The sequence below is a fragment of the Ranitomeya variabilis genome, chromosome 5, assembly GCF_051348905.1.
Source record: "Ranitomeya variabilis isolate aRanVar5 chromosome 5, aRanVar5.hap1, whole genome shotgun sequence".
Classification (NCBI taxonomy): Eukaryota; Metazoa; Chordata; class Amphibia; order Anura; family Dendrobatidae; genus Ranitomeya; species Ranitomeya variabilis.
In genome coordinates, this window is record NC_135236.1 from 68,395,734 (window position 1) to 68,422,654 (window position 26,921).

General features: G+C 49.8%; 1 protein-coding gene, 1 long non-coding RNA gene and 1 other non-coding gene across 3 annotated transcripts in view; 1 reads left to right on the top strand and 2 right to left on the bottom strand.

Moving 5' to 3' along the window:
- The window catches only part of LOC143774490 (uncharacterized), a 104,565-nt gene extending 94,343 nt beyond the window's left edge, over positions 1-10,222 (bottom strand). Inside the window, exon 1 of the long non-coding RNA XR_013215543.1 lies at positions 9,828-10,222. This is a non-coding gene — a long non-coding RNA (uncharacterized LOC143774490). The remainder of the gene's footprint in view (positions 1-9,827) is intronic.
- LOC143777284 (small nucleolar RNA U13) lies at positions 9,924-10,018 on the bottom strand. Its single transcript, XR_013216076.1, has one exon. It is a non-coding gene; the product is annotated as a small nucleolar RNA U13 (small nucleolar RNA).
- Positions 10,223-10,395: 173 nt separating the features above from the next.
- MAK16 (MAK16 homolog) lies at positions 10,396-18,405 on the top strand. Its single transcript, XM_077262129.1, has 10 exons — positions 10,396-10,524; positions 12,813-12,862; positions 13,973-14,082; positions 14,162-14,226; positions 15,225-15,376; positions 15,965-16,019; positions 16,122-16,196; positions 17,246-17,353; positions 17,717-17,782; positions 18,156-18,405. Exons 1-10 carry the CDS (start codon positions 10,510-10,512, stop codon positions 18,351-18,353), a joined length of 894 nt encoding a protein of 297 aa, XP_077118244.1. The 5' UTR covers positions 10,396-10,509; the 3' UTR covers positions 18,354-18,405.
- The last annotated feature ends 8,516 nt before the right edge of the window (positions 18,406-26,921 follow it).

Here is a 26,921-nt window from a genome sequence, read left to right on the forward strand (position 1 = left end):
GTAAGAACAAATCCTGCTATGAGAAGGTCCAGAGCAAAATGTCACCTTGTGGGTCTCATTGTGTAGAGCGGTGTATGGGGTCCTGTAGGCCAGGCAATGCACTCTGAAAAGCCGGATTACTCACCGGTAATGCTCATTTAGTGAGTCCACGACAGCACCCCACTGGAGAGAGGGATCCGCCCCGCAGGAACAGGAAACCTATTGAGAAATAAAAGGGGGCGGTCCGCCTCTCCTCCTCCGTTTTGATTTCAGAGTACCCAGAGGACCGCCAGTATTAGGCAAATATCATTTATTTCATTCTTTAAACTTATTTGCTTATGATTAAAAGGAATTTACTCAAATAATATGTAATATATTAATCTAGGGAGGGATGTAAGAGGGTGCTGTCGTGGACTCACTAAAAGAGCATTACCGGTGAGTAATCCGGCTTTTTACTCTTCGCCACGACAGCACCCCACTGGAGATCTTTCAGAGACCATCACCTAGGGAGGGGACCACCGTGCTGAGGACAGTCCTGCCAAAGTCTAGGTCAGAAGTTGACGATAGGTCTAGCCTATAGTGGTTATAGAATGTAGAAGGATTTGACCAGGTTGCCGCCTTACATATAGTTTCAATCGGGACGTCTCCCCTCTCTGCCCAGGAGGATGCCATCGCTCTGGTAGAGTGTGCCGTTATGCCTTCCGGAGGGTTTTCTTTCCTTGCGGAATAAGCCAGTCTGATAGACTCTCTGATCCACCGGGATAAGGTGCTTTTTGTTACTCCATGACCCTTCTTGTGACCCTGGAAGGAAATAAACAGAGCCCTACACTGTCGCCAGCTGCTGATCCTTTCAATGTATTTTAACACTACTCTTTTAACGTCTAGAGTGTGATATTTCTGTTCTTCAGGAGTGGAGGGATTACTGAAGAAAGTGGGCAAGATTATTTCTTGCGACCTATGGAATTTTTTTGATACTTTGGGAAGGTAGGAATGGTCTGGTTTAAGAAATAACTTATCTTGAAAGGTTAACAAAAAAGGTGGATCTATAGAGAGTGCTTGGATGTCACTGATTCTCCTAGCTGAAGTCAGTGCTACCAAGAGGGCCGTTTTTAGTGATAGACATTTAATGGGTATTGAGTCTATTGGCTCGAAAGGAGAGGCAGTTAGGGCTTGTAAAACTAAATTTAAATCCCAGGGTGGAATTCTAGGTATGTTAACTGGATTCATTCTTTCGCAGGACGTAATAAATCTGGATACCCATCTATCCCCCGCGATGTTATGGCCATAGAGGGCTCCCTAGTGCTGAAACATGAACCTTTAAGGTGTTTACAGTTAAACCTAGTTCTCTCCCTTTTTGAAGAAATTCCAGGATAGAATATATCGGAATTTCTGATGTGTTGGTAGATGTATGGAATTGCAAAAAATTTTTCCATACTCTCGTATAAATTTTTGTGGTGGAGGGTTTTCTACTATGGAGAAGCGTATCAATCAAACCCCCCGAGAATCCTCTTGATCTTAGCATCTGCCTCTCAAGTTCCAGGCCGTCAGGTGAAGATTGTCCACCTGAGGGTGGAAAAACGGACCCTGGAAGAGAAGATTGGGCGTTGAGGGGAGGACCCAAGGATCTGAGACCGACATGGTCTGTAGCCATGAGAACCATGGTCTCTTGGGCCAGAATGGAGCTATCAGTACAATTCTCGCTCCTTCTTCTCTGATTTTGCGTATGACTTGAGGTAGCAATATGATCGGAGGAAATGCGTACGCCAGACTGAACTGCCAAGGGGCTTGGAGAGCGTCCAGAATGTCCGGATGATCCGCTGGAGATAGGGAGGCGAATCTCTGGACTTTTCTGTTTCTTCTTGTAGCGAAGAGATCTATCTGAGGACGGCCCCAAAGAGATGTTATGTCCAGAAAAATTTGCTGGTTTAGACACCACTCTCCTTGTCTCAAGGTGTGTCGACTTAAAAAGTCCGCCTGCTGATTGTTTGCTCCTCTTATGTGCAGCGCAGTAAGGGATGTTAGATGACTTTCTGCTAGATTTAAGATTTCTGTAGCAGAAGACAGTCTCTGATCGCGTACCTCCTTGCCGGTTTAGATACGCCACCGTGGTGGTGTTGTCGGACAGGACTCTGACGTCTTTCCCCCGAAGCTGTGGGGGGAAATGGTATAAGGCGTATTTTACAGCATTTAGTTCTTTTAAGTTAGAGGAGCTGCAGCTTTCCTCCATGCTCCATGACCCCTGGCAGTAATCATTCCCCATATGAGCGCCCCATCCATGAGGACTGGCGTCAGTGGTTATGGTATGAGATGGCGATATTACCCATGGAACCCCACTCATCAAATGGTTAGAGTCTAGCCACCACTCTAAGGAAGTTAAAACCTCCTGAGATAAGGTTATTTTTGCATTTAGGTGACCAAATAACTGTCTATCCTCTTGTAAAATTTGATGTTGTAGCATCCGAGTATGGTGTTGAGCCCATCTTACTGCAGGTATACAAGAGATAAGAGACCCTAATAACGACATAGCTTGTCTTAGGGATATACGTGGATTATTTATTGCAGCTAGGACTTTGTGTCTGATCAGTAGAACCTTTACCTGCGGCAGAAGACACTTTTGAGATATGAGTCTAACTGGAACCCCAAGAACGCCTGACAGGAAAGCGGAGTGAGTCTGGATTTGTCGGTATTGATTATCCAGCCCAGGTCCTGTAGAGAGGAAATTGCGTGAGCTAAACGATCCGTACATTGAGTAACTGAATTTCCTATTACCAAAAAGTCATCCAGATAGGGCACAATCAAAGTTTCCTTCTGGCGAAGGTAGGCCATCACCTCTAGCATTATCTTGGTGAAGATCCTCGGCGCTGTTGAGAGGCCGAAGGGTAAGGCCGCATACTGGAAGTGACGAACCTGGTTGTTGATTTTTACCGCCACTCTGAGGAATTTTTGGTATCTGTCATGAATAGGGAGATGATAGTAAGCATCCTTTAGATCAATGCCCCCCATCATACAGTTTGGGAAGAGGAGCTTTATGGTGGATCTAATGGATTCCATTTTAAATGTATAGTTTTCAATAAATGAATTGAGTTTAAGGTTTATGATTGTCCTAAAAGAACCGTCGGGCTTAGAAATTAGGAATAGGGGAGAGTAGAATCCCCTACCCTCCTGCCCTACCGGAACCTGGACTAAGACCCGATTTGATAATAGGGTTTGAATTTCAAGCTCTAGAGCCTGTTGCTGTATAGGCGAGCTGAGAGATGTTATAATATAAGACTCGTGGGGAACACGAGAGAATTTTAGTTTAATTCCATCTCGGATGATATTTAAAACCCACGAGCTAGATGTTATTTTCTCCCACTGAGTGGTAAAAAACTTCAGTCTGCCCCCAACTGGTATATCCTCAGTATTTGTTGTCTTTTGGGGGGTTGGGTCTTCTAAACATGGTACCTCTCTGCTTGTCATCCTTAGGGGTCCATGTTGTAGACCTATCCGTTTGCCTTCTTTTGCCAAACGGTCTCCTCTTAAAGGCTCTCCTGTAAAAGGGAATAGAGGAATCAGGAAAAGCTTTCTTCCTGTCCTTTGCCTTTTTGAGTATCTCATCTAAGGTTTTACCAAAGAGGTACTCACCCTCACATGGGATCGCGCATATTTTGGATTTAGATTGCGCGTCCCCTTTCCAACTCTTCATCCATAGAGCCCTTCTTGCGTTATTCACAAGGCCCGCAGATCTTGCTGCTAAACGGAGTGAGTCAGCGGAGGCGTCTGCCATAAAGGCCGCTGCTCCTCGTATTAAGGGGATGGCTGCTCGTAGTTTTTCTCTTGAGCTTTTACTTTCGATTTGCTGGTCTAATTGATCAATCCAGATGATCATTGACCTGGCAGCGCAAGTGCTGGCTATTGCAGGCTTGAATATTCCTGTAGCCGCCTCCCAAGATCGTTTAAGGGATGACTCGGCCTTACGATCTAAGGGATCGACCAATAGTCCCGCATCCTCCACAGGTAAAGTGGATTGCTTAGAGATAGAGGCTACGGCTGCGTCGACCTTAGGGACTTTGGTCCATGTAAGAAGCTCCTCGTCACTAAACGGATATTTTCGTTTTGACGCTGAGGGTAGAAAGCTTCTCTGATCCTGCTTCTCCCACTCTTTTAATTAATGTTTTCACTGCCGGTATAACTGGAAAACATCTCCTCTTTCTGTCTGCCAAACCCGCGAACATTATGTCCTGCGCGGTTTGCGCACCCTTAGACTCCTCACACCCCATGGTATTTCGAATTGATTTTACCAAGTTGTCTACACTGTCTAAGGGAAAACATGAGCGTCCCTCAATCTCTGATGAGGATGATGATGCTGAACATGATGACAGGGAGGCGTCTGACAGTACAGGTTGGTCACTGTCGGAGTCTGACACAAGTGTCGGTGTTTTGGACTTGGTACTACGCGGTTTGTCCTGGGTCATATTTTTAAGTTCCTCCCTAATAATGGCCCGTAAATCCGTAATGGACACTGCTGCTCCCTGTGTTGTTTCCTTAAAACAGTCCTTGCAAAGTTTTTTGGGGTATGAGTCAGGAAGGGGCTGGCTACACAAGGCAAATTCCCTGTGTTTCGTTTTTTGTCGTTTTTTGCCCTGAGCGTAGAGAGAGAAAGGGAAAAGAGAGAAATAGGGAGACAGCGTCAGCTTAATAGGTAGAGTTCACAACTCACCCAGTGAAGCAAATAATACCGGATCAGAAGGCCGAGATCCTGTTCTGGAACCGTCACTTTTACGAGTGGTCTCCGAGGATCCTCTGGCGTGATCTTTGGCGGGGGGTACTGGATCTCCAGCTGTGGGGTCCATGGCACCTGGGGATGACATCTCTGCATCGCCGTTTTACTGTTTGTGCAGTGATTTAAATAGCGCGCCTTTTTTTTTTTTTTTTTTGCGCATGCGCAGATCGGCGCCGGCTCCCCCGCCTTAGATCCGGCCTAGGCGCCCCGGAAGTCCATTATTCATTTCCGGGGTAGCCTGTATTGCGGCGGTCGGCGCATGTGCGGCCCGGGATTCAGCACTGGACCGCAATGGGAGGTCACCTTACCCGGCTCCTGCCGTACTGCCGTTTGCCTCCTCACTGCCGCACCGCACGCTGGGGAAGACGCCGGGCGGCCCTCCCCGGACCCGGCCGTTTGCCCGCTCCATCAGACGAGGAGGGAGCCGTCTAACGGAACTCCCCCGACGCTGCTTCTGAGCCGCAGCCCCTGCCGTTCTCGCGGATACCGCGCAGGCGGCATGCTAGCCCAGGTATGTCCTGTAGTCCTGTCGTTCCTGGATGTTCCCGCAGGAACAGGAAACCTAAACTGAGGAGGAGAGGTGGACCGCCCCCTTTTATTTCTCAATAGGTTTCCTGTTCCTGCGGGGCGGATCCCTCTCTCCAGTGGGGTGCTGTCGTGGCGAAGAGTAAAAATGGGTATTGAAATTAGCTCTCCTCCAAAAATAATGACAACTGTCTCTCTAGCGCCTCCTATTGGGTAAGTCAGTGACCAACTATAATGAGCCTTGCACCATGACGGAGGGTAGAAGTCCAAAAAAAAGAAACCCTCACCTGCGGACAGCCACTTCTGGGTGTTTGCCATCATCACTGACATTCTGTTATTTTTTTCAGTGATCTGTATACATGGCTATGTAGATTGGCCACAGAACGCATCCGTGTGCCCCTTAGCACCCTCTTTATAGGGACATCACTAATGACTGAAAGTTTTTAACCTTGTAACCGCCCCGTGACATTAACGCTTTAAATTGTGTGAAGGGGTTAAGAGAACATGGTGAGATATACAGTATATACCCCAATGTGTGATCTTACCATTATGACAATGCTTTCTTATGTCACATGCTGCCATCTAGTGGTCACAAGAAATATTGCAGTATATTTGTTTTTATTTTACATTGTACTGTTTATTATATACTATATATATATAAAATGTATTTCATTTTATGTATTGTATTTGTTTGTGTGTATTTTTTCTCCCCTATTGATCAATTGCATAATTCCTGATACAATATAGATAGAGATTAGTGATGAGCGAGTGTACTCGTTGCTCGGGTTTTCCAGAGCACGCTCGCGTGACCTCCGAGCAGTGGCGTAGCTACCGGGGGGGCAGAGGGTGCGGGCGCCCCGGGCCCGATGCTCTGAGGGGGCTCACCCAGAGCTATACTACTGTAACTATCGGCGCGTGCAGAGCACCTATACAGTTACATTCTGCGGCAGAGCAGGGAGAATCGATCTCCCTGCTCTGCCGCCCGGCCGCTATGGGGCCCCTGAACAGGCGGGGGGGCCCGGTGCCAGCAGTGGGCCCTCCGCTGTCATCGGTAGATCAGCTGTACCAGCATTAGCAGATACAGCTGATCGCATTGATGGGAGGAGAGCTGCGCTCCTTCTCCCATCATCCCCCTGTCTGTCGGCGTCTGACGTCGCCGACACTGACAGCGAGATCAGCGGAGATCAGCGGGAGCAGCGCAAGAACCAGGAAGAAGAGAGGTGAGTATTTATTTTTTATAGCGGCTGCTGCCTTATTACAGGGTCTGCCTATGGGGGCTGCCTTATTACAGGGTCTGATTATGGGGGCTGCCTTATTACAGGGTCTGATTATGGGGGCTGCCTTATTACAGGGTCTGCCTATGGGGGGCTGCCATACTACAGGGTCTGACTATGGGGGCTGCCTTATTACAGGGTCTGCCTATAGGGGTGCTGCCTTATTACAGTGTCTGCCTATGGGAGCTGCCTTATGCTATAGAGTCTGCCTATGGGGAGTGCATTATACTATATTGTGGACTATTTGGTGCATTATGCTACTGTATATGGAGGCTATCTATGGGGCCATCATACAGTATGGAGATTACAGTGTGGGGGTCATTATACATTGTTGGAGCCATCAAACAGTTTGGCGGCTACTAAGGGGTCAGTATACTGTGTGGGTGGTACTATATAGTGAGGGGGCATTATACTGTGTATAGGGGAGCTGTATAGGGGGAGACTCGGGACTTTATGAAATGTAAAGTGGGCACTTATTGTTATAAGGGAACTCAGTCACAGTAACCTATCAAAGGGGTACACAGAGGGCAATATTACTTTCTGGGGGCAAAATGCGGGCTCTGTTTTCTAGGGCACTTGCACCCGGCATTACTATATTATAGTGGGTTGCTTTAGAATTTAGAGGGCACACAGAACCACACAGCAGGTGTAGTAATAGGGACACATGGAGCAGCAGCGGCTCAGTATTGGGGTATCAGGGGCAGTAATAAGGTCACATACGGCAGCAGCGGCTCAGTATTGGGGTATCAGGGGCAGTAATAGGGACACATACGGCAGCAGCGGCTCAGTATTGGGGTATCAGGTGCAGTAATAGGGACACATACGGCAGCAGCGGCTCAGTATTGGGGTATCAGGTGCAGTAATAGGGACACATACGGCAGCAGCGGCTCAGTATTGGGGTATCAGGGGCAGTAATAGGGATACATACAGCAGCAGAGGCTCAGTATTGGGGTATCAGGTGCAGTAATAGGGTCACATACGGCAGCAGCGGCTCAGTATTGGGGTATCAGGGGCAGTAATAAGGTCACATACGGCAGCAGCAGCTCAGTATTGGGGTATCAGGGGCAGTAATAAGGACACATACGGCAGCAGCGGCTCAGTATTGGGGTATCAGGGGCAGTAATAAGGTCACATACGGCAGCAGCAGCTCAGTATTGGGGTATCAGGGGCAGTAATAAGGTCACATACGGCAGCAGCTCAGTATTGGGGTATCAGGGGCAGTAATAAGGTCACATACGGCAGCAGCAGCTCAGTATTGGGGTATCAGGGGCAGTAATAAGGACACATACGGCAGCAGCGGCTCAGTATTGGGGTATCAGGGGCAGTAATAAGGTCACATACGGCAGCAGCAGCTCAGTATTGGGGTATCAGGTGCAGTAATAAGGACACATACAGCAGCAGCGGCTCAGTATTGGGGTATCAGGGGCAGTAATAAGGTCACATACGGCAGCAGCTCAGTATTGGGGTATCAGGGGCAGTAATAAGGACACATACGGCAGCAGCGGCTCAGTATTGGGGTATCAGGGGCAGTAATAAGGTCACATACGGCAGCAGCAGCTCAGTATTGGGGTATCAGGGGCAGTAATAAGGTCACATACGGCAGCAGCTCAGTATTGGGGTATCAGGGGCAGTAATAAGGTCACATACGGCAGCAGCTCAGTATTGGGGTATCAGGGGCAGTAATAAGGTCACATACGGCAGCAGCTCAGTATTGGGGTATCAGGTGCAGTAATAGGGACACATACGGCAGCAGCGGCTCAGTATTGGGGTATCAGGTGCAGTAATAGGGACACATACGGCAGCAGAGGCTCAGTATTGGGGTATCAGGTGCAGTAATAGGGACACATACGGCAGCAGCGTCTATACACCCAAGTCCCCCTCCCACACACAGTATATAGACAAGCCCCTCTCCCCTACACGCATTATATAGCCAAGTCCCCCTCCCCACACATAGCACACAGTATATAGCTAAGTCCCCCTCCCCCACACACAGCAAACAGTATATAGCCAAGTCCCCCTCCCCCACACACAGTATACAGACAAGCCCCTCTCCCCTACACGCATTATATAGACAAGTCCCCCTCCCCCACACACACAGCACGCAGTATATAGCCAAGTCCCCCTCCCCCACACAGTATATAGACAAGCCCCTCTCCCCTACACATTATATAGACAAGTCCCCCTCCCCCACACACAGCACACAGTATATAGCCAAGTCCCCCTCACACACACACACAGCATATAGCCAAGTCCCCCTCCCCCACACATAGCAAATAGTATTATAGCCAAGTCCCCCTCCCCATACACACAGCATGCAGTATATAGCCAAGTCCCCCTCCCCATACACACAGCATGCAGTATATAGCCAAGTCCCCCTCCCCACACACACAGCATGCAGTATATAGCCAAGTCCCCCTCCCCACACACACAGCATGCAGTATATAGCCAAGTCCCCCTCTCCACACACACAGCATGCAGTATATAGCCAAGTTCCCCTCCCCACACACACACAGCATGCAGTATATAGCCAAGTCCCCCTCCCCCACACATAGCAAACAGTATATAGCCAAGTCCCCCTCCCCCACACAGTATATAGACAAGCCCCTCTCCCCTACACGCATTATATAGACAAGTACCCCTCCCCACACACAGCACACAGTATATAGCCAAGTCCCCCTCCCCACACACAGTATATAGCCAAGTCCCCCTCCCCACACATAGCACACAGTATATAGCCAAGTCCCCCTCCCCACACATAGCACACAGTATATAGCCAAGTCCCCCTCCCCCACACATAGCACACAGTATATAGCCAAGTCCCCCTCCCCCACACATAGCACACAGTATATAGCCAAGTCCCCCCCAACAACGCAAATGTGAACGTAGAGAAAGAAGTCGGGTTTTGCTCAGAAAAATTCTGCAAACAATCCTGAACGTGGGCACACCGTACACGTAGGGCGATGTTCACACGTGTCAGCATCTTCTCCTCAGTCTTCTGCGTTCCCAACAGTTTTCTTCCATCAGCGGCAGTAGATGGAGGAGTCCGGCAGGGGCCCAGGCCGGGCAATGACTGCACCAATCACAGCACAGGCTCATGGAGCTCCTCCCCTGTGGAGCCAGAGAGAAGTGAAGGGCTTCTGCCCCAGGATCTCAGTGCAGTGGGTGGGGAAGGGGCGCTGGAAGCCAGGCTGACAGACACCTCTATAGGACAGGAGTCATCTAGAAACCTAATTAGCGCAATAATAAAAGTAAACTAACAAAAAAAACCACCGTTTAACATTACTTACAAACCGACCAATCAGAGAGCCTTTCACACAGCGATGTAAGCTGCACGCAGATTGGACGTCACATCCGCTCCCACAGCGTTGATCCCCCCGGTCCAGGATCAGAAGGGTAATGTGCCAGTCGTAACAAGGAGGCCGCACATGTCACACAGCCGTGTGAGCACCCAATCATCACACTTCTGAACCAGAAGGATCGGCGAGCACCGGGCGCGGCATCACCCCGGGAGCGGACACCCGCCACTGGGATTGGGGCGACTTTACCACAGACAGGTCACGTGATGGAGCGCTGTCACATGACTAGTCCTGTAATCATGTTAGGCTGTCAATAGTAATAGTCACCGTGAAATAAAGATTTTACAGTAAAATATTACATATGTTAATATATGCAGAGAATTGACCAATCGTAGTCATCGTCCGCCGTGTTCATCACACATGCTAATGATGCAGCACGTTGACCAATCGCAGTCATCGTCTGCCGTGGTCATTACATATGCTAATATATGCAGCACGTTGACCAATCGCAGTCTCCGTCCGCAATCCTGGCTGGGGATTTGGTTTTCTTCCCCGCGGAAGTGACGTGATTCTCGCGAGATCCGGTCCTTTTACAGATGGCGGCTCACTGAGGGTTACACGCGTTTATAGTGCGGTACCCGGGGAGGAGAAGGAATAACGTGACGCCGCCGAGATGCAGCACGACGATGTAAGGAAGGAAGCGGCGACGGTGCGGCAGATGTTACTGAGCGCGGCGCGGACGTTACTGTACGGCAGGAGGCTGGCAGGGATAGCTCAGGCGCCAGGCTCGGATTCGTGGGTCTTTTTTCACGTGACTAAAAGGGGGCACAGACACTTGCCTCCAGGGGGATTATTATGTTACTTGTTTCTTTTCACACTGACGTCCCTGTACGGCGACTTACAGGGACTGACTGGTACTTTGCCATGTGGACAGATCATAAATACCAGATCTGTGGGGGGCGACACCGATCATCCGTTCCTGATGGGGGGGAGACACTGATCGGCTGTTCCCGATGGGGGGGGTCACACTGATCATCCGTTCCTGATGGGGGGGAGACACCAATCCGCTGTTCCCAATGGGGGAGGCGACACTGATCAGCTGTTCCCGACGGGGGGCGACACTGATCAGCTGTTCCCGACGGGGGGGGCGACACTGATCAGCTGTTCCCGATGGGGGGTGACACTGATCAGCTGTTCCCGATGGGGGGGTGACACTGATCAGCTGTTCCCGACGGGGGGGCGACACTGATCAGCTGTTCCCGACGGGGGGGCGACACTGATCAGCTGTTCCCGATGGGGGGGTGACACTGATCAGCTGTTCCCGACGGGGGGGGGCGACACTGATCAGCTGTTCCCGATGGGGGGGCCACACTGATCAGCTGTTCCCGACGGGGGGGCGACACTGATCAGCTGTTCCCGATGGGGGGGGTGACACTGATCAGCTGTTCCCGATGGGGGGGGGCGACACTGATCAGCTGTTCCCGACGGGGGGGCGACACTGATCAGCTGTTCCCGACGGGGGGGCGACACTGATCAGCTGTTCCCGACGGGGGGGCGACACTGATCAGCTGTTCCCGATGGGGGGGTGACACTGATCAGCTGTTCCCGACGGGGGGGGCGACACTGATCAGCCGTTCCCGATGGGGGGGTGACACTGATCAGCTGTTCCCGATGGGGGGGCGACACTGATCAGCTGTTCCCGACGGGGGGGGGGGGGGGGGGGCGGCGACACTGATCAGCTGTTCCTGATGGGGGGGCGACACTGATCAGCTGTTCCCGATGGGGGGCGACACTGATCAGCTGTTCCCGATGGGGGGGTGACACTGATCAGCTGTTCCCGATGGGGGGGGCAACACTGATCAGCTGTTCCCGACGGGGGGGGGGGCGACACTGATCAGCTGTTCCCGATGGGAGGGCGACACTGATCAGCTGTTCCCGATGGGGGGGTGACACTGATCAGCTGTTCCCGATGGGGGGGGCGACACTGATCAGCTGTTCCCGACGGGGGGGGGGGGCGACACTGATCAGCTGTTCCCGATGGGAGGGCGACACTGATCAGCTGTTCCCGATGGGAGGGCGACACTGATCAGCTGTTCCCGATGGGGGGCGACACTGATCAGCTGTTCCCGATGGGGGGGTGACACTGATCAGCTGTTCCCGATGGGGGGGGGCGACACTGATCAGCTGTTCCCGACGGGGGGGGGCGACACTGATCAGCTGTTCCCGATGGGGGGCGACACTGATCAGCTGTTCCCGATGGGGGGGCGACACTGATCAGCTGTTCCCGATGGGGGGGTGACACTGATCAGCTGTTCCCGATGGGGGGGCGACACTGATCAGCTGTTCCCGACGGGGGGGGGGGGGGGGGGGCGACACTGATCAGCTGTTCCCGATGGGGGGGCGACACTGATCAGCTGTTCCCGATGGGGGGGTGACACTGATCAGCTGTTCCCGATGGGGGGGTGACACTGATCAGCTGTTCCCGACGGGGGGGACGATACCGACCATCCGTTCCCAATGGGGGGGACGACACTGATCATCCGTTTCCGATGGGGGGTGACACCGACCGGTCATTCCCGATGGGGGGGCGACACTGACCAGCTGTTCCTGATGGGGGGGTGACACCGACCGGCTGTTCCTGATGGGGGTCGGCACCGATTGGCTGTTGTGATAAGATGTCTCTTTAGTGGGGTATTCTGTCTCTGCTCACGTCGTCTGACATTGTGACCCCCATTCGTTCTCAGTCTGCAGATCATGTCTGCGTCCCGGGAGGTGTTTGTGGCCCCAGTGTCATCAGCACCACGTTATGTCCCCTTATATTGGGAGACAGTCAGGCCGCCCCACACATGATGATGGCGGCAGGCCTGGCTGACCTATCTAGTGCATTCAATCCTCCTGATTTCTGCTGTTTCCTCCTCTATCTCGCAGTTTCCGCTGTTTTGTTTCTCTGCATTTATCCCGTCTCTTCCCTTCCAGGTTATCTGGGACATCGTGGGAAATAAACAGTTTTGTTCCTTCAAGATAAAGTAAGTGAATTATCCCATGTGTTCAGCCCATGGCCGTTCTTTAAAAGTACCGTCACATTAAGCGACGCTGCAGCGATATAGACAACGATGCCGATCGCTGCAGCGTCGCTGTTTCGTCGTTGTGTGGTCGCTGGAGAGCTGTCACACAGACCGCTCTCCAGCGACCAACGATGCCGAAGTCCCCGGGTAACCAGGGTAAACATCGGGTTACTAAGCGCAGGGCCGCGCTTAGTAACCCGATGTTTACCCTGGTTACCAGTGTAAATGTAAAAAAAAAAAAAACACTACATACTGACATTGCCGTGTCTGTCGCGTCCCCCGGCGTCCGCTTCCCTGCACTGTGTGAGTGCCGGCCCTGAAGCACAGCGGTGATGTCACCGCTGTGCTTTGCTTTACGGCCGGCACTGACACATTCAGTGCAGGAAGCTCTGAGCAGCAGCGCGGACGCCGGGGGATGTGACACATCAGAGGGTGAGTATGTAGTGTTTTTTTTTTACTTTTACAATGGTAACCTGGGTAAATATCGGGTTACTAAGCACGGCCCTGCGCTTAGTAACCCGATATTTACCCTGGTTACCATTGCAAAACATTGCTGGCATCGTTGCTTTTGCTGTCAAACACAACGAAACACGCCGATCTGACGACCAAATAAAGTTCTGGACTTTCAGCAACGACCAGCGATATCACAGCAGGATCCAGATCGCTGCTGCGTGTCAAACACAACGATATTGCTATCCAGGACGCTGCAACATCACGGATCGTTGTCGTTCTCGTTGCAAAGTCGTTTAGTGTGAAGGTACCTTAAGTCTCCCGACAACTTTTCCAGCAGTTTACCCTACTACATACATGTATTGCCTGTCCAGTGGTGCATCAGTGATCATTGTGGGGTTGACGGCTGCACCAGTTGTCCATTCTTGGCCATGTGTAATGTTTTCAGCCTGTCTACATTGTCTCCTGTGTCTGGCTGTAAGGCAGCCGGCTGCAGCAGGAGCCTCCCCCCTCTGCAGTGATAAGCCTCCATCGGAGATCAATAGACAATTCACATTTGCTGAATGAGATGTTATCGCTGGCTTTCCACGATCCTGTGTAACCAGTGCTAATATTTTGTAGGACAAAGACTCAGAATTTCTGCCGGAGCGAAGACAACATTACCGGCCAGTGTAACCGCGCGTCCTGTCCTCTCGCTAACAGCCAGTATGCCACCATTAAAGAAGAGAAAGGTAAATGTCAGAGGCTGGTGACCTTACACCCTGAGCGCAGAGGAAGGCGCGGAGAATCTGACCTGTCTGTTACCCGCAGGTATCTGCTACTTGTACATGAAGACCATAGAGAGGGCGGCATTTCCGGCTCGCTTGTGGGAAAGGGTAAGTGCAGAAAAGCCCGCACCCCAATACAGGCTACATACACCTATACCGGACACAGTAAGTCCGTTGCCGTCCATCTGATGCTTACCTTGGCAGTAGTGTGCTCGGCTTGCCGCGTACTTGATGCAGAAATAGGCTTCACTGTACAACCCCCGAGCTAAACAGTATACATACGTTACACCTCCGGTGCGGCTGCACGGTGCCCCGTCCATACCGGGCCGGTGCCGGCTGTGCTCTGATCACTTCTCAAACCATGCAGATGCCGCTGTGAATCTCTACAACCACGTAAAGGAGTCACAATCATTTTATTGAGTGATTGTCCATGTCCTTCTACCTCTATCCTGAGCACCAACCATCTTGTGAGCATACCGATGCGGACCCCAAGTGCGCAGCATGGTGGTATAATGTCGCTGCTGCAATCTAGCCGATCGGTAGGTCCAGGTGCCCCAAGGAGGTTCCAAAAAGCGCTGCCTTCTCCACAGTGGAAGGAAGCATCGGCAACATAAATGATAACTGTGTATACATTGTAAAAATAATGTAATAAAAAATGTGGGGAAAAAGTAAAAACAAAAATTATATAAATGTCACATAAAAAAAATAAATTTCTTGCATCAAACAGCGACATTAGTGTGGAAAAATGTATGGTTGCTTAAAGGCGGAGAGGCGAACAAGAAACCTCAGCCTTTTAAGGGTTAGAGATGCGGTCCGTAACTTATTTCCTGAGCTCCCCTCCTGACTACTTGAATGAAGCGGTCACTCAGGTCCCAGCATCAAAGGGTCTAAACTAATGCTGTTGGGTGACAGCTGTATGCACAGCCGGCACCCACTGTATATAGAGTTTAGCTTCCAAGCCCGCACCGTTCAACGCTTCTGCGAAAAGGACATTTTTTTTTTTTTTTTAAAGTTTTTTTAGGAAGGTGATACAGCCGCATCCACTTTCTTCTGTGACCCCTCACATTCGTACACATTTAGTAATCTAAAGAAATTGTCCTCGGCAGGTGCGTCTGAGCAAGAACTATGAGCAAGCGCTGCAGCAGATCGATGAGAACCTGATCTACTGGCCGCGGTTCATCAGACACAAGTGCAAGCAGCGGTTCACCAAAATCACACAGTACCTGATCCGGATCCGCAAACTCACCCTCCGGAGACAGTAAGTCCGACTCGTAGGCAGATGTGGGCGGTTACGGGGTCGCTCGCAGCCGGACCCTCATTAGGTGTATTATTTGTAAATTTTGATGATTAATTGATTGATATGCAATTAATATTAATCATATTCTGCAGCTTTAGTGAGTTTTATGAGTCTCCAGGTCAGTACAAGTACATAGATACCAAATATATATATTTTTTTTTTAAAGGGAACCTGTCAGGTCCCCTGTGCCCCCAAGAACCACCTGTAGTTGTCTGCATATGTAAACACCCCTTTAATCTTATATAGGGCTAACAACAGCAGTACATATTATGTATGGGAGTAAATCTATAACAGCAGAAATCACAGTCTTTTATGAACATAGTAGGATCATAATGACAGGCACGGGGGTCATCAGCAGATTCCTGACTGTCAGGACAACCCATTGGCGCCCTCAATTATGTCATATGTCGTGAACAGGTTAATATCCAGGGATTCTGCGCACTGCCGACTCCCAACGTTGTACATCCAACCAGATTTGTTGTAGCTTTAGTGCTTTTTAATTATGTTCTTGGCTATAAAATTAACTTTTTGTTTTCTTAACCCCCCAAGACGTAAACTAGTCCCACTGAGCAAGAAGGTGGAACGACGAGAAAGGAGGAGAGAGGTCAGTACTAGGCTTTCTTATGTCCCTTATAGCAGGAGGATGCAGCTGTCCTTAAATTCTTGTGTGTTCAGCTCCATGTTAATAGTCAACGTTTAATTTCAGGAAAAAGCCCTGGTGGCCGCTCAACTGGACAATGCCATAGAGAAGGAGCTGCTGGAGCGTCTGAAGCAGGGAGCGGTAAGATGGGGAATCGAGCCGGCTTACTGGACTTTATCCCATTTGGGCCTGGACACACTAAGTTGGGGGAAAAGAATTATCAGCCCCTCTATATCACGAGTGGGGTCACAAAACTGCTAGATTTATAGAATGTGGTATTTTGGGCTAAACCTCAGGGCCGGGCCGGACATTTTTCCTCCAGCCTGTGAAAAAAAAAAAAAAAAGCTGATGTGGTTTATTAAAAAGGCGTAGCAATTGCTGCCAGACAAGCTCCTATATTGTGTACCAGAAGACTGCCCTACGACAGCTCACGGCGGGCATAGGTTTTATTTTTTGATGCACAGGCATCTCGGGTATGCACAAAATTGTTATTACAAGACATGATGACTCAAAAGCGCTGATCCAGCAGCAAGAAGTCGTGTTTTAGAAGTTCTGTCTGAAAGTGCATTTGGACATAATGATGCACTTACAGCGTCTCTGCTTTCGATAAGGCGGAGGCTGAGAAGCTGTAAGTGCATCACACCCCAACTTTTCACTTCCTGGAGCAGTTTTGCAGCTTTTTTTTGCAGCTTCCTGATTAGAACGTGCCTAGTTTGGAGAGGATTCCATCAGATGCGGCACAGAAGCGACATGCTCTTCTATTCTCACCAGGCGGTTATCAAACACTGAATCTGGAATAGTTCTGAATAGGAAGAGTCTCTCAAGCATATTTTAAGGGATATTCGGGGTATTCTTTGGAGCAGGCCTGCACTCAAAAGCTCCGTGTGCACATATGTGGAGTGTGCCCCAACCGCAGGCTTATTGTACAGGCCGCTTTAATGTCCCCACGGCTGATCTCAGACGGCTTCTCTCTAATCATCAATCACTTGGTGACCCAACTCTATGGGGGAGACCTCTTTGACCAGGCCACCATCACCAGAAGGATGAAACGAGGAAGCCTCCATTAGACAGCTGAGCACCTGTTCTGCCGCAGCACAGGACACCGGCAGTGTCATTACCATACGAAGGTGCATGGGGGGGACATTATTATTATTGGCTAGAGATGTCATCTGTGTAATATTTCTTCACAGTATGGAGATATCTACAACTTCCCAATTCAAGCCTTTGACAAAGCCTTGGAGCATCAGGAAGCGGCAAGCGACTCTGAGGATGAAGAGGAGGAGGAGGAAGACGATGAAGTATGTATGACTTGTAGACTCAGTGTGTTAGGTCCTGGATATAGTCCTCCACATAATCACAATAACATCCACATCATGACCTATATGCAGCACAAAGGGCCATTTCTGCAGAGAACACGTGTGAGACATCTGGGTTCTGCTATAAAAACGCAGCCATGTCCACAGTGGGAATACGGCCATAATCCGCTCCGTTCTGCTTATGCAGCAGGCTGTTATTATTATTCTACCATTTTTCAGTCCCTTCCATTTTGGGTCAGACTGTGCAGACCCCCTAATCCCTCTCCTGAACAACCGATGTGTCAGATGCCAGGAGTCGCGTGATTCTGTACAAGAATAATTAACCTTTTGCCTTTTTGTTTTCAGGACAGTGGTAAGAGAGAGTATGTGGAAGACGAAGACGTGGAAGAAAGTGACCTGAGCGACTTTGAGGTAAGGTTGGAAGACGACCATTGACAACCCGGGTACATCACAGCCTCTATAATAAGAGCCCTTAGACCACTGGTAAAATGCTTATTAGCTCTCATTAAATGGTTAAAAAATACCAGTCTCCACTTCCTTTCTTTTATTTAGACTTTGTATAAAGAGGGGCAAAAAATATCTAGACCAATTTTGCCTCCCATGAGCCACCACCACATTATGGGAATTTGAGCGCCCTTTACATGTGAACTGTAACCTTGGATGGGCGCAAAGTGCTGCAGCGAAACTGCCCTCTCCTTCCACGGGTCATAGACTCTGGACACATGATGACACCATCTTCATTTTATCAGCTTCACAATTTATTTTTTTTTCATTCTCTCTGCAGGATATGGATAAATTGGGCAGCGATGAGGAGAAAGAATCCAGTGAACAGGAGTCTGAGGAAGAAGTAGATAAAGCAAATACATCAAACGGAAAATCTAAAGGCAAGACGCCTCTGAAAGGAGCCATCAGAAAGAGAGCCTACGTGGAGATCGAGTACGAGCAAGAGACTGAGCCACAGAACAAGGCGAAAGCCACCTGAGGACTGTGGGGATCCACCGGACTGCTTTTTATAAATAAATCTATTCTCTGGATGACGCCACCATCATCAATAGTTTAATGTAAAGCCGCAACTGATTTTACTCCATTCTCCCAAGTCTGTGTCACTGGCGATGTTTGGAAGGAAAGCCGCTAAGGCAGTCGTGTACACCTTATGGCCCTCACATCTGGTAACACACATACCTGACACTGTCTGGTGGCTGCGGATATGTAAGGTGCAGAGCAGCGTCGGGTAGCACCGTAGGTATGGGGAACAGCGTGGTCACGGCAGCCAGGTAAGGAGGAGACAAAGTGGCCTAGTGCTGCCATAATCGTTTTCGTTTATGGGAGAAAAACAGATGGAAAGCGATCCTTGTGCAGATCAACCAATAAGTCTGAGTAGAGGTAAGTGGCTTCTACCCACTTGGATCAGTTGTGCTTCAACAAATTAATCCTCCACGCTGCAGCTACGCCTTCTGCACCTCCATGAGAGAACCAGATAAGGGAAACAAAATTGGGCTTCCAGGAGCGCTGCCCAGAATCCAGGGAAACTTCTAATGTCCAAAATGTTAAAATGTAATGAGCGCTGTGTTACAGAGCCGGTCCAGCTCCATCATCCGGCTCATACAGATTGAATATTACATGCCGCCATTTATACTATCCCTATGGACTTCACACATCATGATATTTCCAGGAAATAACAGTACCAGAGATCTCCGTGTGTTTCATAGCTGTGGCACCGTGAGCCACATAAGTGTCACACATACCGGCGCCTGAGAAGAGCCGGGACAGTTCGCACTGTTCTCAGGTGTTGCATGCTGAAGACGGCTCCCATCATTGTCCACTGCAATCAGCGTGAGCGGTGGACAGTGTTGAGAATTGTAGTAAGCCCCCGCTGTCTAGTGTAAAATTAAGAATAAAATCACATTTTATTCATCTTAACACCTAATCCCCTGAAGCCACTGTCCCCTGTAATAAAATAAACAGTAGTATCCCTCCCCTGTCCGGAGTTAAAAGAATCCAGTGTCCCACGCCGTAATTAATCTGTGCGACATTTGCTCATTGTGACCAGTAGCCTGAGGTGACCGCTCACTGCAGCGAGAGCGGGCCTCATGATGAACTGCACTGATCTCATACAAATGTTTGGAATAAACTGTGTAATGACGCCATTATAACTATTCATTCTGCCGTGGTCGGCTTGTGTCGGGCAGCCGGCGTATTGTAGATCGCAGACACATCGCAACATATGTCAATGGCCGCTAAGCTGAATGTGTCTGCCCTCGTCAGATCTCATAAATCCCCGAAAACTTAATTTCAGATGTGGAAAAGGAAAATTCCAGTCCTCATCCCCAGGAATTCGTGTTTCATGGGTCTCTTGACTGTTAACATTACTCGCTCCTCCCTGCCGGTGGGTCACTTCTTGTTTTATAGACAATTTTTTTTATTTTTATATGGACTGGGACCCCTGAAGAAGCACAATCGTTTGTTCCCCAGCTGAACGATTCCTGGGGATTGGAATTCTCCTTTTCCTCAACTGGAATTCAGTTTTTAGATTTGACAGTCTATAAGGATTAGCAGGGCGCTGGTCACACTCCAACCTTCTTTAAGAAGGGCGATGTGAACTGCTATCTGGTATTTTCAAGTGGGTCACAAAAATCCCACACGGCCAATGTACAAGAACTAGAAAAATAATTGATTCACAGATAAGACTTTAAGGAAGCACGGATACTACGGGGATAGTACGTCCGAGGTCAGATCCCCTGCTTTGATGGGGGCTCAGGCGGTGAGCCCGCATCAAAGCCGGGACATGTCAGCTGTTTTGAACAGCTGACATGTGCGCGCAATAGCGGTGGGTGGAATCGCGATCCACCCGCCGCTATTAACTAGTTAAATGCCGCTGTCAAGCGCTGATAGCGGTATTTAACTAGCGCTTCCGACCATCGGGCCAGAAATCAGCGCATCGCTTACCGTCATGTGATCGGGGGTCAGCGATGCATCGGCATGACAACCATAGGTCTATTGAAAACCTCTGATTGTTGATGCCGGCTTGCTGTGAGCGCCACCCTGTGGTCGCCGCTTATAGCAAGCCAATTCAGCTACAGAGGAGCGATCTGAGCATCGCTCCTATGTAGCAGAGCCGATCAGGCTATGCCAGCTTCTAGCCTCCCATGAAGGCTATTGAAGCATGGCAGAAGTAAAAAAAAAAAAAAAAAAAAGTTTAAAAAAAAAATATAAAAGTTTCAATCACCCCCTTTGGCCCCATTCAAAATAAAACAATAAAAAAAAAATCAAACCTACACATATTTGGTATCGCCACGTTCAGAATCGCCCGATCAATAAAAAAAAAAAAAAAAAGGATTAACCTGATCGCTAAACAACGTAACAAGAAAAAAAATTTGAAACGCCAGAATTACGTTTTTTTGGTCGCCGCGACATTGCATTAAAATGTAATATCAGGCGATCAAAAGAACGTATCTGCACCGAAATGGTATCATTAAAAACGCCAGCTCAGCACGCAAAAAATAAGCCCTCAAAAAACAAGTGTGGGATTGCACTTTTTTTTTTTGCAATTTTATCGCACTTGGAACTTTTTTTTCCCATTTTCTAGTACACGACATGCTAAAACTAATGATGTCGTTCAAAAGTACAACTTGTCTCACAAAAAATAAGCCCTCACATGGCCAAATTGACAGAAAAATTAAAAAAAAGTGATGGCTCTGGGAAGGAGGGGAGCGGAAAACGAAAAAAGCTGGGGTCATGAAGCGGTTAAGAAGGGCGATGTGAACCGCTACCTGGAGTTTTCAAGTGGGTCACAAAAATCCCACACGGCCAATGTAGAAGAATTAGAAAAATAAATGATTCACAGATGAAGACTTTAAGGAAGCACGGAAACTACGGATATATAAAAAGGAGATTTAAAGATAAAAAATACCCTGCAAGAATATTAAAAGATGCATTGGAACGCACTAAAAAAACTTGGTGTCCAAATACAGGAAGAGCTTCTGATTTGGAAGGTGAGCCAATGATTTTAGAAAAGGATCTGTTGGGTGCCGGCTTTATAGCCGCAGTAATATCGGGTGCGTTACCCAAACATTGGGCGATTTTAGTGAATGACCCGGTTTGTTTCACGAAATAATAGAAAAACCATACATAGCTTTTCATAGGAATATGAATCTGGAGAATCATGTTGCACCCATCAAGATCAGATCCACCTTAGACTCTCTGCACACAAGGTCCATTATCCGTACAGACATCCATTAGAGGCTCCTATCGATGTGGGGGAAGGAAATGTTTGAGCTGCGGGCGTACAACAACATTTCTCCTACGCCTCATTGGGGGACACAGGACCATGGGTGTTATGCTGCTGCCACTAGGAGGACACTAAGTGATACAAAGAAAGTTCTCTCCTCCCCTGCAGTATACACCCTCCTGCTGGCCCTCAGCTAACCAGTTCTTGCTTAGTGTCTGTAGGAGGCACTTGGGTCTGTTTTCAGACCCCAACTTTCTTATTTTAATTTTAATTTTTATTTTTCTGTAAATTTTTATTTTTTATTCAACGGAGTGAAGGGGGCGACGGATCCTTTTTTATGGGACCCGCTCTCCCCCGAACCAGCAACAGGCGAGCACGGCGAGTATACCTCCCCGTCCCTCTCCTGCGACGTTGGAGCACGCCAATTTTGGGGCGACGGTTCCCTCCTTGGTTCCGATCTCCCTTCCCCCCCTGCAAAACGGCGAGCACATAGAGCCTGGCTCTAATGTTCCTCTCCGGGGCCCGACAGACAAGGCCCACATTATATGGCGTTTGCACACTTCCATCTGGAAGAAGAATTCTCTCCATTCACCAAGGTGCATGGATTGAGAGCGTACACTCACTGTGTCAAGGGGACCTGCGCATCTGGAGGCTGTGAGTACATACTCCCCCCCCCTCCTCCTCCCTTTCCTCCACGCTCCGGAGCTCTTCAGGAGGATGTTCTGGCGGCATGAGGTACGGTCCGGGTCCCTGGGGAGAGGCGCCGCCAGCAGGGGTCAGCGGCGGTTAGCGGCGCTCCATCGCGGCCGACACCGCGCATCGCCGGGCAGGCCCTCAAAATTTAGTCCCCGGCTTTCCAGCCGGACTAGGCCGCAGTGATTAGATCCGCCCACGGCCGTAACTCCGCCCCCTATATCGGCGCTTCTCGTCTGGGACGAGAGGCGCCCTGCAGATCTCGGGGGCCATGCTTCCTCACGCTGCCTGCCTGGAAGATGCGGTCCTGGGGGTGCCACTGGCCGGTACGCCAGCGGCAATCATTCGGCGCGCGGCCCGCCGACGCGCTCCACCGGCAGGCTCCATAAATTTAGTCCCCGGCTTTTGCAGCCGGACTAGGCCGCAGTGAAATCCCTTTCAGGAGCGGAGGTGCTTTCATGGTCCCGATGGGCTGAACTTCGTGGATGTACAGAAGCCCCTCTCCATGGTCCGGGCAGCCTCCACCACTGTGAAAGCGGACAAGGAGGCGGACGGTTCCTCTCCACCTCCCTAACAAAGGGATGATGGATTGAGGTTTATCTCTCTACCCCTGCACCGTCCACGCTGCAATACCCGACATCCGCGGCGGCTCCATGCCGGGACGCGCACCGTTGGTAAGTGGATCCTGCCAGCAATGGGCTTCTGCAGCGGGATATTGACAGGCAGTCTCAGACTTCCCTGTGGCCACCTCCCTGAGGTAACGCTCCAGCCGGCTAACAAATTTAGCTCCCGGCTTCGGCCGATGTGTAGTCCGCACCTCCAGAAGCGCACTGTGTCGCCTCAAGGCGGCTTAGCCTTTTTTCCCGGCGCTTAGCGCCTGATGCGGAAGCGCTCAATTTTCTCGAGCAACGGGTGACCACCCCTAACTCTTACGCTGACGCCGGCTGCAGAAATTTACGCCCCGGCTGGGGCCTATCATGGAAGTTTCGAGGCTCCGACCACATCGTGCCTGTAGCTTCGCCCCCTAAATTGGCGCTTCTCGCTCGCTGCGAGATTTTACCTAAACCCGCATGACCAGTATTCCCGGTCTTAAAGTCACACGACCAGTATTCTCTGGTCTTAAAGGCACGTGACCAGTATTCCCTGGTCTTAAAGGCACGTGACCAGTATTTCCTGGTCTTAAAGGCTCGTGACCAGTATTCCCTGGTCTTAAGGGTACGTGACCAGTATCCCCTGGTCTTAAGGGTACGTGACCAGAATTCCCGGGTTTTAAAGGCACACATCCAGTTTTCCCTGGTCTTAAAGGCACGCGACCAGTATTCCCTGGTCTTAATGGCGCACTACCAGTATTCCCTGGTCTTAAAGGCGCACGACCAGCATTCTCTGGTCTTAAAGCCACACGACCAGTAATCCCTGGTCTTAAAGGCACACGACCAGTAATCCCTGGTCTTAAAGGCACACGACCAGTATTCCCTGGTCTTAAAGGCACACGACCAGTATTCCCTGGTCTTAAAGGCACACGACCAGTATTCCCTGGTCTTAAAGGCACACGACCAGTTTTCCCTGGTCTTAAAGGCACACGACCAGTTTTCCCTGGTCTTAAAGGCACACGACCAGTTTTCCCTGGTCTTAACGGCACACGACCAGTATTCCCTGGTCTTGAGGGCACCATGACCAATCCGAAACTGGTCATAGATGAGGAGCCCTCTGCCGCCGATCCCAGTTTATCCCAGTGTAACTAGTTCCCTCAGCCTATACTCCCTCGTAGAGCTTTTTCCATCCAGTCCGGATATGCGATTCACTGGACAGAAGCCTCTACGCGGGACGCTATGCCTGGTCTGATTTTTAAGGGCGACAGGCACTTTAAAGGGCGCCGGTCTCCCCACACCATCAACAGACGGGCACTCGAAGGCCCAGGCCTAACGCCAGACAGCCTGTCCTGTCCACCCGGAGACCTGTACTCTGTGGATGTACAGAGGCATCCGCTTTTTCGGGCATCTGAGCACCCCTCTCTGCATCACCACTATTTAACAGAAGATGCAAGTAGGCGAATTTCCCTCTCCACTTCCTTGTTAAGAGGATGGTGGATCGAGGCTCCTAATTTTTAACTCTGCAATGACCTGATGGAAGCAGCGGCGCATTCTGCCACTCGGCAGATTAACCGGGTACAATCTCCTATGGGTTACCTACCAGTATCCCTGCCCGATATGTCCTCAATTAAAAATGGCACGATCTGTCAAATAGCATCCAGCCCTTTAACCTCCCTATCCGCCGCATGGATGCTAGAGCAACGGTCTCCTGCTTAGAGCCCTTAACTACTTTGATTCACACCAGTATCCCTTTCCTGAAGACAGTTCAGCTGGTCAATCATATTCTTGAGCGGGGGACTAACGAACAATCGTACGTTTCCGCAGCCCCGACCAACAGTGAAAGGGTTGTCCAGGACAGTCTAGATCTAAGGGATCTTGGTTACTAAAAGGTGGAACGATAAGTAGGACCGATTCCGGACCTCAAACTTCTAACAATCTTTTCACAAGGTTCTTCTTCTTCTTCGAATGGAGTCTCATCCGTTCAGCCATTACTTCAACAAAAAAGGTGCAGTTTCGGGCATCCATCGACATTCGGGATGCCTAACCTCTTCAAAAATTCCTTTGCTTTTCCATTCGTGAATAGCATTTAAGTCACGACATTGTTCTTCGGCCTTGCTACCGCATCCAGGGTGTTCGCAAGGGTCATGGTGGCTGTCATCTTGCACCTAGAGGCGTGGTCGTCCTATCCTGTTTGACCGACTGTTTACCCACCCTTGCAGGACTACGCTAAGTCGTCTATATCTCTTGCGATTCCCTCTCACCTGGGCTGGTGGCTAGACTTAGACAACTTCTCATTTCCAGCCCAGCAGATATCCTTTTTGAGGATGATCCAATATTCTTCCAGAAGGGTGGTAAATCTCCCTCCGGACAAGGTCATGGTTTTTCAACAGGGAGCTCGCGCTCTTGCTCACTCATCCCCTCATTTCATTTGATTTGCTGGGAGGGTTCAAAAAAAAAAAAAAAAAAAACGGAGACGACAATGGAAACAGTTTCCTTTGCTCCGTTAGTTTTCAGCAAGTCAAGCAGCCTTTCAGACGATAGTCTCGGAGTTCCTTCTTCATCCGGAGTTTTTTCTCCCGGTTCCATGGTTACTAGTAACTTCCAATGCCAGTCCTCTTCTCCCGATCATTGCTCTGGAGATCTCAAGGGTAGTCCTATAGTAGGTCCACTCCTTATGGCGGGTCAACCCATCCGAATTCAATTGGTCAACGCCACGGCTGTGTCATACGTCAATCATTTAGCGAGTACCCACGTTCAAGCACCATGGCCAAAGTACCTCACATGGGCCGAGATCTATCACTCGGTGATATTGGCAGTTCATATCCCAGAAGTAGAACTCTGGGCTGCGAACATATTTAGTCGTCAGGGTTTCATCTCAAGTGAGTGGGAACTTCACCGGAAGTATTCCATCAGACCCGCCTTCACTGGAGCTCTACAGTTGTAGCTCGGATAGCGTCCTGACTATCGCCGGCGTACTGGAGTTGGTTGTTCGGCCTCGAGATCCAGGAGCCTTCGCACTGCATGCTCCGGTTATTCCGTGGTACCAGTTTCCACTTCCGAAAGCTTTTCAGAAGCAGAAAGGGCCCCAGTGATCCTCGTAAATCCGTACTGACCACGTCAGTTCGCTTGCGGAGCTGGTAGCTTTCTGTATTTCTGCAACAAAACTGCAAGTAGGGACCACCTCGCAGGATGTTTTTCACATGTAATTCTTCCCTATTGCATACCGTTAGATCATTGGGATCTATTCTATTAGGGAAGGTTGCCCCCTTTTCTCTCGGCTATATCCTCATCCTGACGAGTCTTCGGTGCTAACGGGTCTTTTCAGACTTTTTTCTCTTATATTCCTTCAAGGCAAGGTTGTCCTCAAGCCTTCCCTGTCCCTAGTTACCAAGGTGGTATTGTATTACTACTGTCATGAGGGCATAGTTTCTCCCTCATCTCTTTTGGCACCACTCCACAAAATGGAATGAGGTCCCCATATTCCGGACAGAGCAAGTGCTCTGACTAGGCATGTCTTGAGGACGGCGTCCTTCCGAAGGTTGGACACTGTATCTTGGGTTTCCTACCGGTAAGAGGAAGGTTTCCTGACTTTTACAGGAAGGGTTTGGCCGTCTCCATCGGCCATTTAGCCTGGTGTATTCTTTCAACATCCAGTAGTCCTTCCGTGTTAGATGACAGCCTATCTCCCCGTCTATCGTGGGTTCCAGGCACCAGGCGTCAACAAGACACGCCTGCAGGTTTGCGGATTTGTCCAGTCCGCATGCATTCTTGAAGCATTATGATTCCCAGACTTCCACAGATGTGACTCTGGGCAGGCGGACTCTGCAGGCCGCGGTGGCGCACTTGTAAGTAGCGGTTACACAGAGCCTGATCTGATGTTGTCCCCACCCAGGGACTGCTTTGGTACGTCCCACGGTCTGTGTCCCCCAATGAGGCGTAGGAGAAAAGGAGATTTTTGTTTACTTACCGTAAAATCTTTTTCTCCGAGCCAATCATTGGGGGACACAGCTCCCACCCTAGTATTGGCTTATGCTTGTTT